At 44.2% G+C, this 16782-nt stretch overlaps 1 protein-coding gene across 1 annotated transcript in view; it reads left to right on the top strand.

The window, feature by feature from the left end:
* Positions 1-16782, top strand: part of slc19a1 (solute carrier family 19 member 1) — a 46176-nt gene that overhangs the window by 16791 nt on the left and 12603 nt on the right. The window contains exons 4-5 of the mRNA XM_033024419.1: positions 8158-8350; positions 16420-16561. Coding sequence (XP_032880310.1) covers positions 8158-8350; positions 16420-16561 — 335 coding nt within the window. The remainder of the gene's footprint in view (positions 1-8157; positions 8351-16419; positions 16562-16782) is intronic.

The raw sequence follows: 16782 nt of genomic DNA, 5'->3' as shown, positions 1-16782 counted from the left end.
AGCATTGAAGGAATTAGTAAAACCAAAAGTCCAAATATTTCGAGACCAGATGAAACCGCATCCTAGGGTTTTAAAAATGGTCTCTACATTAATAGATAATAAATGTATTTGTGAAGAATCGTGATATTTCCTGTATGCTGTAACAGTTAAGTACATTGAAAGGTGGAAAATGTTGTTCAAGAAAGGAGGAAGAGGGTAAATAGGGACCCTAGGCCAGTTATCAATCTAATAAGTCGGGAGAATTATGGAATCTGTTAACTATGCAGTTTTAGGCACAAAAGAATATATTCATTTGATAAGGCAGTGTAGTTTCATGGTAAGAAAATTGTGTTTGGCAAATCCAATATTTAGAGGGAACTAATGGATGTAGTACATCTGGGTTTCCAAATGGCATTTGATAAGCTCCAGTAGAAAACTTTTTTTTTCACTGGATTAAAATACAGGGCTGCCAACATTGGGTGAGAGTTGGGAGTGAGAAATTGCGAGAGACCAAGCCCGAGGGAGCGTACCGACCGAGGGGGGGGGGGGGGGGGGGGGGGGGGGGGGGGGGGGGGGAGGGAGTGTGTGGGAGGGGGGTGCCCCCCGTCCCATGGAGCATTTTGCATTTTTCAGCTTGAAATTGTGCTATCAGGTGCATACTGTAGCAAATCTTTTAACTTACACTTGAATGCAATATTTATGCTTTAAATTGGATTAGCTACAATAAGGTTAGGCTAAATTACATTCCTAATTACATTCCACAGTAGAGCCAGGCTCTGATCAACAAGTCCAGCACATGAATGATCTTAATGTATTCATGTATGGAAATCAAGTTCAAGTGAGTTTATTGTCATGTGTCCCTGTATAGGACAATGAAATTCTTGCTTTGCTTAAGCACACAGAAAATAGTAGGCATTTACTACAAAACAGATAAATGTGTCCATATACCATGATATAAATATATACACACATGAATAAATAAACTGACAGTGCAAATAACAGAAAGCGGTTGGTAATAATCAGAGTTTTGTCCGAGCCAGGTTTAATAGCCTGATGGCTGAGGGGAAGTAGCTATTCCTGAACCTGGTTGTTGCAGTCTTCAGGCTCCTGTACCTTCTACCTGAAGGTAGCAGGGAGATGAGTGTGTGGCCAGGATGGTGTGGGTCTTTGATGATACTGCCAGCCTTTTTGAGGCAGCGACTGCGATAAATTCCCTCGATGGAAGGAAGGTCAGAGCCGATGATGGACTGGGCAGTGTTTACTACTTTTTGTAGTCTTTTCCTCTCCAGGGCGCTCAAATTGCCGAACCAAGCCACGATGCAACCGGTCAGCATGCTCTCGACTGTGCACCTGTAGAAGTTAGAGAGAGTCTTCCTTGACAATCCGACTCTCCGTAATCTTCTCAGGAAGTAGAGGCGCTGATGTGCTTTTTTGATGATTGCATTAGTGTTCTCGGACCAGGAAAGATCTTCAGAGATGTGCACGCCCAGGAATTTGAAGCTCTTGACCCTTTCAACCATCGACCCGTTGATATAAATGGGGCTGTGGGTGTGGAAATCAGATTATAATCAAGCACTTGGCCCATGTTGACCAAACTGGGTCTCACTGCACACCTGGTACTACTTCTGACCTTGACTCCAGTTGCATACCTTCTCTCATTCCTGACCCTGAGTCCAGCCTTACATCTGGCCCCCTATTCTACGCTGATCATAGCTGCTTACCTGCTTAGGTTCCCAGTGCTGAACACTCCCATTGTCCGAGCTTTGACTGCACACCTAGTACTATTCCAGACCTTGACTCTGGATGCATACTTGGCCTTGCTCCTAGTGCCTCTGCACTGACAATATATTTGGCCCACACATAAAGCCACATATCTGACCCCCTGGACTTAACCTATTACGTTCAAGTCCACAGGTGCTTATCTAATGCAGTAATTGTTTATGGGGCACTTCATGGACCAAATTTTGTATTTCTAAAATTTGCTACATCCATTGGCTTCCTTGTTATCTAACATGTTAGTTACTTTGTCAAATGTCATCAATTGGTTGAACACTATTTTTCATCCATAAAATTATACTCACTCAGCTGTATAAGTATTCTGTTACCATTTCTTTCATTTTCCTAATAAACTGGCCTGAAGTCATTTTCACCCCCAATATTTTCAGTATTTTGCTGTCTTCCTCTCAGCTGGGACTTTTCCAAAATGCAAAGTCCAATAACAATATATGTTTAAGCAATAATTTTCTATTTAATGTGATCTTGAGAGTACATCATATTTTCTGTGGTATTCATAACACAACAATGATAAAAAGATCTTTGTTTTGATTGCACCTACTTACATGCATACATTATTCTATTACAGTTAATATGTACTGATGGCAAATTTTTGTTCCAATACTCCCCATTCCCAATTACTTTTACATTGAAGTGATTGAAATCCAAATGAAGTTTAAATGGCATCAGAAAAATAAAACCCCCGGATTGGATGGTATTCATTACGTGGGTGGTTGGAGTCAGTATCAGCACAATTACTATATTAAACTTTGAATCTTCAGATGTCCTGGTTCAAGCTAAAATTAAAGACAAATAATAACCTCCTCACACATTCCCCTGCAAGTATCTCTGTCACTTCTTTAAAAGATGCCCCTTCTTTGAACAAGCTCTTAAACATCGTATCTGAAAGTTTCCATCTGATTACACTCGTTGAGGATGTTCATCTATGTGTTCAATTAATAAAACAACGAGATTGGGGACATTTCTATTCAACCTGTCAAAAATATTGTGTGGTGGAGGGGGGGTTAGAAATAGTCAGTGAGGTAAACAAACATAATAGTTGTGGCAAATGACAATAGTGCTACCTTCTCAATATTTAACTGGAGGAAATAATGGGTTATTGGGGCTGTATGTTGTGACAGACAGCCTGGCACCTTGCATGTTATTTTAATATTACACTTATCCCATCCCCCTGGATATTCCGGATTAATAATTTGAGGTTTTGTCAACTAATTAAAAAACAAGCTAATTACAAATCAGTAACATTAGCCAACTCCGAAACACAAAGCGCTGAGCATTGGGATCCAGACATCATGGACAACTGGCCTCAGTTCCCCGCTCACATCTGGCAGTGCTCTCTGTCTGAACCAGGGGCCGTGGCGCGTTTTTGAAAGTGAGGGGGGCTGAGCGATCATTGATCACTGGCCTTGGCGGTACCCGGCGAGGCAGTGGAGTGACCAAGTGGGGGGAGGGTGCCCCCCCCCCCCCCCCCCCACTCCCACAGTAGGGACTTTTTGAAATTTGATGTATTAAAATCATGTTTTAGAGCATTGTAGAAGTATGATTTCAATGTTTTTGTTTGAAGTATTTATATGAGGTAACTTTATAAGGGGTAACTTTTTTCACACAAAGGCTGGTGGGTGTATGGAACAAGCTGCTAGAGGAGGTAGTTGAGACAGGGACTATCCCAACATTTAAGAAACAGTTAGACTGATACATGGATAGGACAGGTTTGGAGGGATATGGATCAACAGCAGGTAGTGTAGCTGGGACATGTTTGCGGGTGTGGGCAAGTTGGACCGAAGGGCCTGTTTTCACACTATATCACTCTATGATGACATTATACCTCCACCATGCATGAATGCTTCAAAATCAAGTGGTTGAGTTTTATTGCCATATACTCAAGCATAGAAACATAGAAAATAGGTGCAGGAATAGGCCATTCATCCCTTCGAGCCAGCACTGCCATTCAATATGATCATGGCTGTTCATCTAAAATCAGTACCTCTTTCATGTTTTTTCCACATATCCCTTGATTTCGCTCGCCTCAAGCGCTAAATGTAACTCTCCTTTGAAAACATCCAGTGAATTGGCCTCCACTGCCTTCTGTGGCAGAGAATTCCACAGATTCACAACTCTCTGGGTGAAGAAAGTTTGTCCTCATCTCAGTCCTAAATGGCCTACACCTTATTCTTAAACTATGACCCCTGGTTCTGAACTCCCCCAACATTGGGAACATTTTTCCTGCAGTTACAGTAAGTGAAAATCTAGCAGGCAAGCAGGATGCTTTCTCCAACCACCCCCATTTGAAGGCCACTATTTTCCACCGCTTCTACCCAGTGCTTGGTACCTACTTCCAGCAGCCACTGGTTGTCCTCTAGGATGCACCGAGCTGCAGCCTGGTCCATGCCGGTCACCAGGGCGAATTCGGCACGGAGACTCTCACGGCCGCAGCGCCACGCTTGCGACGCCCCTGATGGCCCGGGACTCTTGCACTGAGACTGCTCCATGGCCGGAGCTGCAGCGAGCGACTCGCCTGCCCAGCAAACACTCGCCAGCCCGACTCCCCATCTGCATCTTCCCCGCCACTGCTTCTGCTTCCATCCCTCCCTCCATCCTGGCTCTCCAACACCCATGACCAGGTTGCTCAGAGCAGAGCAGCGCCTCGTCCAAAGCTGGAGATATTGTAACATGTCTAGCCAAAAAAGTGGAGGGGCTGCAGCCCCCCCGGTTCCGCGGCCCATGTACCTCTCTCCTGCCGCTCGCCGGCCTCGCTCATGTCAGCCGCTTCTCGCAAATCGTTAAATTCCGACTGCCACCGGGAGCATGACATGGTCTTACTTGCTGCGCTGGGTGACATTTATTCACTGCCCGGTCCGTGTCTTTCAATGTAAATTTGCATGGGTACATGGTTTGGAGGTGTATGACGGTTCGGTCAAGTGAGAATAACAGAGAATAAGAATGCTGCTGTCTTGTCAACAGACGGGCACACAAGCAGGTGATATTAGTTTTGAAATTCTCGTTGATCACAGAATTTCTCACGACAGAGCGTGAGAAATTCTGTGATCAGCGTGAGAATGTGAGAATTGGGCGAAATGTGTGAGTCTCACGCTCAATGCGTGAGAGTTGGCAGCTCTGAAAATAGTGTGTAGGTATAGATGGAGGTTTAATTAGAAACCTGACGGCTACCAAATTGTGGGGTTGTGGAATTGGCTCTCTAAACTAAAGGCCCGTGTTGGGAATTGGCTCTCTAAATATTTTATTGTTGACCCAAGTGCACAATGTATCTGAGAGTGCAGAAGATGCAAAGCTAGGGGAGCAAGTCAGGAGAAGCAGAGAGTTGAGGGTTGATTAAATGAGTGGGCCAAAATTACGTAAAACTTTGAAAAATATAAGGGGGGAAGAATATGAAAGTTATTAAATAACTAGAAATCTGAAAATGTTGATGTTCAAAGAGATTTAGGTGTGCAGAAACACAAAACCTAAACGAAGGACTGTAATTAATCTAATATTGATGTTAAATCTGTGGATTGGAGTGAAAGTGTGTGTTTACGACAGGGGCAAGGACTGCACTGAGACCATATGTGGAGCATAGCATTAGCGATTGTACCAACCAAATGAAATAGCATAGTTTCCTTGGAATGTACAGTAGGTTTCTGGGGTTGATTCCTGGACAGATTGTTGTCTGGTGTGGAGAGATTAAGAATCATGGTTCTATATTCACAAGGGTTTAGAAGAATGGATTGGCAGGTTAGATACTGAGAGTCCAGAATCTGTGACCATTCTCTCTGGGTAAGGATCTGGTCATACTGAGGTGGGTATATTTCAGACATCAACACATAAATAATAATGCGATGTGAATTGCCAATTGTTTAGTAATATGTAATTAATGGTTTGGACACCAGGGGAATCATGTTCATTAGATATAGGAGCAGAATTAGGCCATAGCGGAGTCAGGCGATATGGGGAGAAGGCAGGAATGAGGTACTGATTGGGGATGATCAGCTATGATCACATTGAATGGCGGTGCTGCCTCGATGGGCCGAATGGCCTATTCCTGCACCTATTGTCTATTTGGCCCATCAAGTCTATTCTGCCATTAAATCGTGGCTGATCTATCTTTCCCTCTCAACCACATTCTGCTGCCTTCTCCTTATAACCCCTGACACCTGTACTAATCAAGAATCTATCAATTTCCACCTTAAAATTATCCACTGACTTGGCCAGGGTCCAAGAAAAAGAAATGGTTTAAGAAAGTGCAATTATAGGAATTCAATATTGACTTAATTGAAGGCCCTAATCCTGGTCTTGTTTATTGTTGTTCTTGTGTATTTCCTTGGATTTGTTCCGAGGTGATGCTTGTTACTATATAAATGCAAATATTTCTGGTTTTCTTACTAATCTCTCATCTCATACTCTTACTCACCCACTCTGCACTCACCCACCACTTTATTTCCTCACCCCTTATGCCACGCTGTAGGCAACAATGTGAGGGAAATGTCTTGAGATCTTCAACTTCTAGAAACGACAAATATTTTTTTAGAGTTGCTCCTTGGAAGAAGTATGATTATTTACACCAAAGTCCGGTTCTAGCTATGTTGCGATTGTGAGATTGATACTTGTCCAGGGAACTTGTTGACTTCATACATTGCCAGTCCAAGCAATGCTTCTGAGACCAGGCAACCAATTTATGGGATAAATACATTCAGCCAAACCAAGGAATGACTTAGAACAACAAACTCATGGCAGGCAGTAGAGCACAGAAGGTGCCAATGATCATACCAAGAACACTCCGCCAAAAAGTAATGACAATTTAATTTTGACTTCACAGATATACAGTAGACCCTAGGTGTAAACAGTTTCTTTTATGCTTCTAAAATAAATTCACCAAGCTGTGTTTGGCAACTTGCGGCCTGCTTTTGGCATAAACAGTCATCAAATGTTAACAATGTGCAGTCCTTCCCCATTCTTCCTGCACTCTTGCAAATCATTACACCGCCTCCAGGCTGGCAAAGTGCAGTCACTGCTGTGGTGTCAGGAATTAGAGCCGTCGATCACTGCACAGGGGGAACCCACAAAATGGCCATGATTTAAAAGTCCAAACAGTCTGTTGTCTTAGTGATGCATCTCAAGGGGTAACTGTGACCTAAAGGACCGGTGAGATTTCCTCCCCTACTGTTCTTGAAATTGTCACGATCAAACAGTATGGAAATGGGCCCTTCAGCCCACTGTCCATGCTAGTCATCAAAGACTCAATTGGGCTAATCCTGCCCATATTCCTTTTTTAATATCTCCCCACATTCTCCTGAACAGCCCCCAGGTTTACTAAAGATAGACACAAAGTACTGGAGTAACTCAGCAGGACAGGCAGCATCTCTGGAGAGAAGGAATGGATGACATTTCGGGTCGAGACCCTTCTTCAGAGGGAGACGTAGTCTGAGATTACATTTTATCTCTGTTTGCTTTGTTGTTACCTTCTCCCAGCTAACAATGTTCTGTTCTACATTTTCCTTGATCTCCAGCCTATTTGTCCTGTTTTCACACCTTACTCTTCCTTATCTATGTATCTCCCACCTCTTCCTGTGCCAAGGGGAAGTTGCCATCTACTCTATCCGTACCCTCATAAATTTCCACAGGAAATCTTGTGGTGGGAGATTACAACATTCACATGGTCCACCCTGGCACCCTGTAAAATCAACCTGGCATGCACAAACAGAAGATCAAACAGAACAAGTTGTCTTACAACTTTAGGCTGTGCACGTCATACGCAAGAAGAAGAAGACAGGAAATCCTGTAGAAGGGGATCTGTTCAAAGCCCCATTCAGGAGGAGATACCTCTGGTCACCAGCATTCCCTCTGTAACCAACTGCAGTTCAGTCACATCTGTAGCTCTGAGGGATGTGTATTGACAACCTACTAATTCAAAGCTGGGATGCTCTGCTGATACTGGAAGCAAATTGCTGAAACCGTCAATAACACATTCATTGGGTGTTCATTTGGAAATTATGGAACAGGAACCAACTGGGATCATTCATCCTCTTTACCTAATCTCAGCCCAATAGAAAACCCCATCGCGTGGATTTTTCCCAGGCGCTCCGGTTTTGTCCCACACTCCAAAGACGTGCAGGTTTGTCGGATAATTGGCTTTTGTAAATGAATTGTAAAATTGTCCCTACATGTGTAGGATAGTGTTAGTGTATGGGGATCGCTGGTTGGTCTGGGCTCGGTGTGCCAGAGAGCCTGTTTCCGTGCTGTATATCCAAACCAAACTAATTCCAACCTGCCCAACTTGCACTATATGAAATCCTTGGTTTTGAATTCAATTGCCAATGCCACAAGACATGGTTCTCTCCCGCTTCGAGCTCCCGGAGATTTCTCACTTGGTTTTCTTCGTCTTGTTGGTAGGTGCCATTGCATCTTTCTCCGCCGGGCACGTGACTCTGCGCTGGTCGCTGTATGCGGAGCTGGTGATCTTCATCATCACAGCGTTGCAAGCCGGGCTCCTCTTCCTCATGAACACCACCAGCAACATTTGGATCTGTTACATGGGCTTTGTCTTGTTCCGAAGCAGCCACCAGCTCCTGGTTCCCATTGCAATGTAAGTACAACATATCTCTATTTACCCTGGAATGGGGGTGGGGTAAGATTCCGTATTGAAGGAGTGGAGGGAGATGCAGAGTTAGGGAAAAGACGAGGTGAGTGAGAGCGATGCATGCCTCGTTTAGGAGCAACACGTCTCGTAAGGGAGCAATGCATGTCTAGCACGGCAGCAATGCATACTGTACATGCAGCTGCACTTGAGTTGAGGAAAAATTGAATAGGAAAAACCTGTTAAATGGAAGGAAATCAACTCTTAAGCCTCCGCTGGCTCATTGAATCAGACCCACAGCTCTACCTCTGTACTTTTCTCAGAACTTTTCAGAACATTTCAAAAAGAGTTTGTTAAATCTGCTTTCATAGCCTGTCCAATCACAGTTTTGGATCAAGTTCAAGTGAGTTTATTGTCATGTGTCCCTGTATAGGACAATGAAATTCTTGCTTTGCTTAAGCACACAGAAAATAGTAGGCATTTACTACAAAACAGATAAATGTGTCTGTGCCCATCACAACAACAGGCTGCAGTTTTGTTTGAACAAGAAGGTTTTTAACTCTGATTTTGTTCGCCAATTATCATAAATCTGGATGCCTCAGTATACCAGTTTTGCCTTTACTAACATAGCACCTCATGGTTTTGGACAGCAGTGCATCAAACTACTGAAACAATAACTTCCTCTAGGGATTGTTGGCTATCATCCATTTAAAAAAACCATCCTAGGGCATTGGCCTACTTAAATAGTTTCATAAAGAAACTTCTGATATGAGATAAAGAAACACCACACTTCTGATATGAGATAAAGAACACAGGCACCCTCAATGAAACAATTGTACACACACTGACACACAACCGCACACACACGCAAGCACAAATTACTTTACACATGGATCCAGAGCTTTTATCACATACATTACTGTGGCAGAGATAGGAGAGCTGCAGTCTCACAATGCCAGTGTCCCAGGATCAATCCTGACCCCAACACTGTCTGTGTGGAGTCTGCACCCTCTCGTGGGGTTTTTCCCCCAACTGCTCTGGTTTCTTCCCACATCCCAATAGGCTAATTGGCCACTTGTTCTGATAGTGTGGATGAGTGCCTGGGGGGAGTTGATAAGAATATGGGAAGAATAAATAAAATGGGATCATTATAGACTTTAGACGTTAGAGATACTGCATGGAGACAGTCCCTTCGGCCCAACAAATCAATCCTAGGGACAATGTACAATTGTACCAAAGCCAATTAACATACAAACTGCACCTCTTTGCAGTGTGGAGGGAAATCAGAGGACCCGGAGAAAACCCATGTGATAACAGGGAGAATGTACAAACTCCGTCCAGACAGCACCCATAGTCAGGATCGAACCCGAGTCCCTGCCACTGTAAGGCAGCAACTCTATCACTGCACCACTGCGCTGTCCTGCAAATTGGTGTACTAACTAGTGGGATACCACAATGCTTGGTGCTGGGACCGCAGCTATTTACAATAGACATAAATGATTTAGATGAAGGAATTAAAAGTAACATTAGCAAATTTGCAGATGACACAAAGCTGGGTGGCAGTGTGAACTGTGAGGGAGAAGCTATGAGAATGCAGGGTGACTTGGACAGGTTGGGTGAGTGGGCAGATGCATGGCAGATGCAGTTTAATGTGGATAAATGTGAGGTTATCCACTTTGATGGCAAAAACAGGAAGGCAGATTATTATCCGAATGGTGCCAAATTGGGAAAGGGGAAGTACATCGAGATCTGGGGGGTCCTTATTCATCAGTCACTGAAAGTAAGCATGCAGGTACAGCAGGCAGTGAAGAAAGCGAATGGCACGTTGGCCTTCATAACAAGAGGAGTTGAGTATAGGAGCCAAGAGGTCCTTCTGCAGTTGTATGGAGCCCTAGTGAGACCACACCTGGAGTATTGTGCACAGTTTTGGTCTCCAAATTTGAGGAAGGACATTCTTGCTATTGAGGGAGGGCAGTGTAAGTTCACGAGGTTAATTCCCAGGATGGAGGTACTGTCATACGTTTATAAAATGGAGTGGCCCGGCTTGTCTACTCTGGAATTTAGAAGGATGAGAGGGTATCTTACTGAAACATAAGATTATTATGGGTTTGGACACGCTAAACGCAGGAAACATGTTCTCGATGTTAGGAGAGGCCAGAACCAGGGGCCACAGTTTAAGAATAAGGGGTAAGCCATTTAGAAAGCAGATGAGGAAAAACCTTTTCACACAGAGGGTTGTGAATCTGTGAAATTCTTTGCCTCAGAAGGCAGTGGAGGCCAATTCTCTGTATGCTTTCAAGAGAGAGTTGGATAGAGCTCTTAAAGATGGCGGAGTCAGGGGATATGGGGAAAAGGCAGGATCGGGGTACTGATTGTGGATGATCAGCTATAATCTCAGTGAATGGCGGTGCTGGCTCAAAGGGCCGAATCTTTAATAACAGCACAACATTAGCCACCCACCAGTCTTCTGAAACTTCACCTGTGGCCAAAGGTGATAAAAAATATCTCTGCAAGGGTATCGAGTATTTTCTCCCCAGCTTCCCACATGGCGAGGATGCACCTGGTCAAGCCCTGGAAATGTATCTAAGTTAATCAGCATTAACACCATCAATACCTCTGGTAATCCATATATGGTCCAAGACATCACAACCTCTATTCTTCAATTCGCAGTAAAAACAGCTGTGAAGTATTCATTTAATATCTCCCCCATCTCTTGTGTTCTACACAAAGATCTTTAAGGGGACATATTCTTTCCCTTGCCACCCTTTTACTTTTAATATACCTGGAAGTTCCCTCGACTGCCACCTCCTCCCACTCTGCCTCTTGCAAGGACACCACCCCTGACTTCAATTTCTCTGTCTCCGTTGCATGTGCTCTCAAGCTGAGACTTTCTATTCTAGGACATCTCTTTCTTCAGTAAATGTGTATTCCTCCCCTGCTGTCCATGCTGTATATGGATCCCTCATCCATGTCTCCTCAGTGTCCTGAAGTTCTGCTCACACTTCCCCTCCCCTGAGGGAACAGGAATTGAGTTCCCCTGGTCCACACCTATTGCCCACCAACATCTGCATCCAACACATCATTCTCTGAAATTTCCGCCATCTTCAACATGATCCCACCACCCTTCACATCTTCCCGTCACCACCCCTCTTCACTTTCCACTGAGACAACTCTCTCTGCAACTCCTTGGTACGCTCTTCCTTCCCCACACGCCCCTTACATCCAGCAGCCGTTTAAGATGAGACAAAGATTCAGGTGCAACTCCTCCAACATTGTTTAGTGCATTTGGTGCTCCTGATGTGGCCTCCTTTACATCAGCGAAATCAAGCATAAACTAAGAGACTGTACCGACGAACATTTACATACTGTCCACCAAAGCCTGCTGGATCTCGCAGTTGCTAACCATTTTAAACCCCTTCCCATTCCTATGCCAACCTTTCTGTCCTTGGCGTCTTACATTGCCAGAGTGAGGCCACATGCAAACTAGAACAGCAGCTTATAATCTGCTTGGTAGGCTACAACCCAATGGTATGAACATTGAATTCACCAATTTAATGTAATACCACCCCACATGCTCTCTCTTTCTCTTGCACCCCACCGTAATGCGCCCATTTGTCCCACAATCTCCCTCCGTCTCAGTCACCATCTCCCTCCGTCTCAGTCACCCTGTTCCTTTCCGCCCCCATACACTCCCATCCCTGAATGTCATATTTTCTTTGAGCCCCTCTTCCCCCCCCCCCCCCATCTCCTTCCATCCATATTCTCTCCGGCTTTACATTTCACTCCTTTTCTTTCCTTATCTGACACTTTGGTGTTTCTTTTTTACCTCTAGCCCTTGTCACAATCTCCATCCATCTATATCTACCTATAACTTACCAGGTTTTGCCCAATCCTCACTTCTCTTCTCCAGCTTTCTCTCCCCTACGCCATGAACTGAAGAAGGTCCTGATCCGAAAACAGCATCCGTCCATTCCCAACACAGATGTTACTTAACCAACTGAATTCCTCCAGCACTTTGTGTTTTACTTCTTGGAGGATCGTCTAGTGAGCTTAGAAACGGGAAGGGAAGAATCACTTTGATAGGACAGTTTTATAGGCCTCCTAATAGTCAGCATGAGTTAGAGGACCAAATGTGTAGGTTACAGTTAGCTGTAAAAATAATAGGATGGTATCAGTGGGACAATTCAAACTTACCTGTTATTGACTCCATTTCCCACGTTGTAAAGGGCTTGGACAGGATGGAATTGTTAAATGTGTTCCAAAAAGCAACCTTAGTCAATATTTAGTAGACTCTACTGGAGAGGGTGCAACATTGGGCTTCCTCTCGGGGAATGAGTTAGGGAAACGTGAACAAAGTGGGGGACCAATTTGTGACCAGTGCGTGTGATTATTCGATTTAAAATAGTAATGGAGAAGCATAGAAATGATTCTGAAAATGAATCAAGGCCGATTTGGAAGCTATTAGGTAGGAAATTGCAGAGGTCATTTTGGGGTGTCTGATTGCAGGTAAGAGGATGTCTGTCAAGTGGGAGAAAAGTCAGTTAGCAAGAGTAATGGGGAAACTTTGCTTGTTAGGGGAGGAGCAAGGCTGGAACTTTTAGGGAACCCAGATTGATGAGAGATGTTGAGTCTCCTGTAAAGAACAGGAAGGAGGCAAACATCTGATTTAGGCATCAGATCAAGCAAATCCCTCCTCAAGTATAAGAAGTGTAGGTGGGCACTTACAAAGTCAATCCGGATAGCCAAAAGACATGAAATGGATTTGGCAGACAAGGGAATGGAAAGATGAGATTCTACATGTTAGGATTTTGCTGAAACAAGTTCTCCCTGTAGAACTGCAGATGCTGGTTTACCAAGGAAGGACATAAAATACTGGAGTAACTTGGCCGGTGAGGTAGCATTCTGGAGAACATGGGTAGGTGATATTCTGCATCGGTACCTTTAGACAGACTGAGTGCGAGGGTGGGGGAAAGAAAGCATGAAGATTGATGGGATGTGTATGCCCTGTGTACACCATGATGATTATGTCACCTGCCCACTCTCAACCGAAAAACTATTAAGATATAAAGAGCTCCTGTCCCCATGACCTATACGAAGCTTTCATTTCAAGCAACACCTTTTCATTCTACAGGACACTACAGAAGAGTTTACATTTAGTGCAAGAGCTTTATTTGAAAGGTGACCCACCAGAGTGGTATAGACTTTTTGACAGCCAAAACATCTCCGCATGTCGTGATCCTCCCAAATTGTTTCTTGCCAGTACTTTGTGGAGGTGCTGCGATATCTCTTTATTTTTTTTCCAGCCTCTTGGCCAATGTTTTCCATTGAACTAACATCACTAAAGACAGATTATTTGTTCATCATAGTACTGCTGCTGTGGCAGCTTGCTTGGACAAATTGGTCATTGTATACATTACAACAGTGACTAGAGACACTTAGTAATCTGTGCCATAAAAAGTAGATCATTGTGTAAATGCAGAATAAAGATGAGTTGTCTAGCCTAATCTCCGAGCCTTGACATCACTGAGTATGTAACCAAATAATTTTTAAATGTGAAGAAGAATGTTGTCACCACCACCCTTTCAGACCCTTACTACCATGTGGTTGAATTAAATTCTCCTCATCTAGCCTAAATTCTTCTACAGGTTACTAATGTTGAATCTTGACCTCTTTGGTAAAGTCTTGCTGTCCTTTCCATTTGGACTCGTGCTGTCTGATCGTTGTCCGTCCACATGTGTAATAGGCAAGGCCAGCATTTATTGCCTGTCCATTCCTACCTTTCAGCTGCTGCCTCTTTGAACCACTGCTGATGAACTCTTAGATTTAAATTAGATTTATGGAGAAGGATATGAATGGCCCAACAAAGATGCCCCCTTCGGCAAGGGAGTTCCAAGAGTCAGTTTCAGTGATGATGAAGGACTGGTGCTAAACATCCAAATCTAGATGTGTAGGAAGGAACTGCCAATGCTGGTTTAAACTGAAGGTAGACACAAAAAGCAGGAGTTACTCAGCGGGACAGGCAGCATTTTTGGAGAGAGGAATGGGTGACGTTTTGAGTCGAGACCCTTCTTCAGACTGGATCAAGATTAGATTAGATTATTAGATTAGATTATACCTTTAATAATCCTTTACAGGAAATTACAGTGCCACGACAGCTTCAAGACAGACATAACACCACACATTTCCTCAAATGGCTTCCATACTTAACAAGTTAAAATACAAGTTAAAATACAAGTTAAAATACAATTAATTTTAAAAAAAGTGCAGTTATTTATGCGCATTATATAACCTTATAGCAGCTGGTAAACAGGACTTCCTATGTCTCTCAGTTTTGCACATTGGTGCAATCAGCCTCTGTGAAGATGCTGCTCTTGATCACCTTCAGGGCATGGAGTGGGTGAGTGGGGTTGGTCATTATTGAACCCAGTTTGTTCAGAGTTCTGGCCTCTGCCACCTGCTGGACCGTTCGTTGCTCAGCCCCGACCACTGAGCCGGCCTTCCTGATTAGCTTGTCCAGTCTGTTTTTGTCCGCTATACGGGCGCCATCTCCCCAACAGGCCACAGCAAAAAACAGAGCACTGGCCACCACTGAATGGTAGACACTGCACAGTAGGGGTTGGCAGATGTTAAATGACCTCAGCCTCCTTAAAAGATACAGTCGGCTTTGTCCCTTCCTGTACACCGCCTCCATATGACACTTCCAGTTCAGCTCACTGTCAAGCTGCACCCCAAGGTACCTGTGGTTAGCGACTACCTCCACCTCAGTGCCCTTAATGGTGATTGGTGTTGCTTGAGTCCTCCTCCTCCCCCTCCTGAAGTCCACAACTATCTCCTTGGTTTTTTTGGTGTTAAGATGGAGGTTATTGTGTGCACTCCACTCCACAAAGTTACTTATTATGTCTCAATACTCCTCCTCATTGCCCCCTTTAATGAGGCCGACAACAGCTGTATCATCCGAAAACTACTGCAAAAAGCAGCTGTTGGTGTTATATTGGAGATCCGCTGTGTAGATGGTAAACAGGAACGGAGCCAGCACAGTTCCTTGTGGAGCCCCTGTGCTGCTCAAGATGGTGCCCGAGACACTGTTCTGTAGGCGCACGTACTGTGGTCTGAGGGAAAGGTAATCCAAACACCACAGTACCAGTGATGGATCCACTTTCATCTTCTCCATCTTCTCCCCTAGCAGTCGGGGCTGAATTGTGTTGAAGGCGCTTGAGAAGTCAAAAAAAGTAATCCTTACAGATGCATCAGTAGTGTCCAAATGTGTGTACACCCTCTGCAGCATGTAAATGAGGGCATCATCGACACTGATGTTAGGCTGATATGCAAACTGTAAAGGATCCATTTGATTTGACACACTAGTCCATGTAAGATGGTGTGCAACTGGGAGGGGAACCTACAGGTGGTGGTGTTTTGGGATTTGGGAGGATACTTTGGGGTATCCTAGAAGAATAAATGCAAAAGATGATCCGTACTTCAGACAGTTTAGCCTGGCGGTTGAGGGAATGAATGTTTAGGCTTGTGTCTCGGATGTTGATGCTATATCCTGAGTGGTGTTGAGATCCTTTGATGTTCTCGGAACTGCACTCATCCAGATAATCATCCTGATGAGGTCTCAGGATCCCCTTTTGCCCTCAGATCCCCTTTATTCTTTCCCTTCTCACCTTAAACCTGTGCCCGTAAGTTTTAGACTCCCCTTTCCTGTGAAAAAGATTGTGACTATCTACCCCATCTTTGGCCCGGATAGGTCACCTTATAACTCAAGTCCAGTCCATTCCCGGCCCCTGAATGAATGTTTTCTGCACCCTATCATGCTTGACCGCATCCTTTGTCAGTGCAGTTACCCAGTCTGGATTGTAGGCTAATTGGCTTCAGCAAAATTGTAAATTGTCCTTAGTGTATAGGATAGTGCATGAGGTGATTACTGCTAAGCACCGGGCTGAAGGGCCTGTTTCCATGTTGTGTCTCTAAAGTTTAAGGTGTAAAATAAAGTAAAGAACGACTCTATGACTCAGACTTGGCAACAAATTGAAGTGCCTGTGAGTGCAATTGGTAAGACAAGTGTCTTCTGTTATTAGTTTTCAGATTGCTGCATCATTGAGCAAAGAGCTCTGTGCCCTGGTGTTCGGTCTCAACACATTTCTGGCCACCATCTTAAAAACCATCATCACCCTCATCATTGCGGACAAGCGTGGGCTGGGACTACACGTAAACAACCAGGTACGTGTCAGGCTGAGTGTGTTGAGTTTCTCCCCGTAATTCCGATGACGGGAAGAGGGATGAACTGTAATTCTGGCACATCACTAAGGAGACCTCAAAATGAACAACGCATGCAATCCTGGGCTCTGCTCCTTTGCAAAGGGGGCGAGTCTGTGGAACGGACACACAGGAATAATTTAAGGGAGACACAAGAGACTGCAGATGCTGGAGTCTTGTAAAAA

This window comes from Amblyraja radiata, chromosome 7 (genome assembly GCF_010909765.2).
Source record: "Amblyraja radiata isolate CabotCenter1 chromosome 7, sAmbRad1.1.pri, whole genome shotgun sequence".
NCBI classification, from domain to species: Eukaryota; Metazoa; Chordata; class Chondrichthyes; order Rajiformes; family Rajidae; genus Amblyraja; species Amblyraja radiata.
The sequence above is the reverse complement of the archived record's forward strand: the minus strand, read 5'-3'. Positions and strand labels throughout refer to the sequence as shown.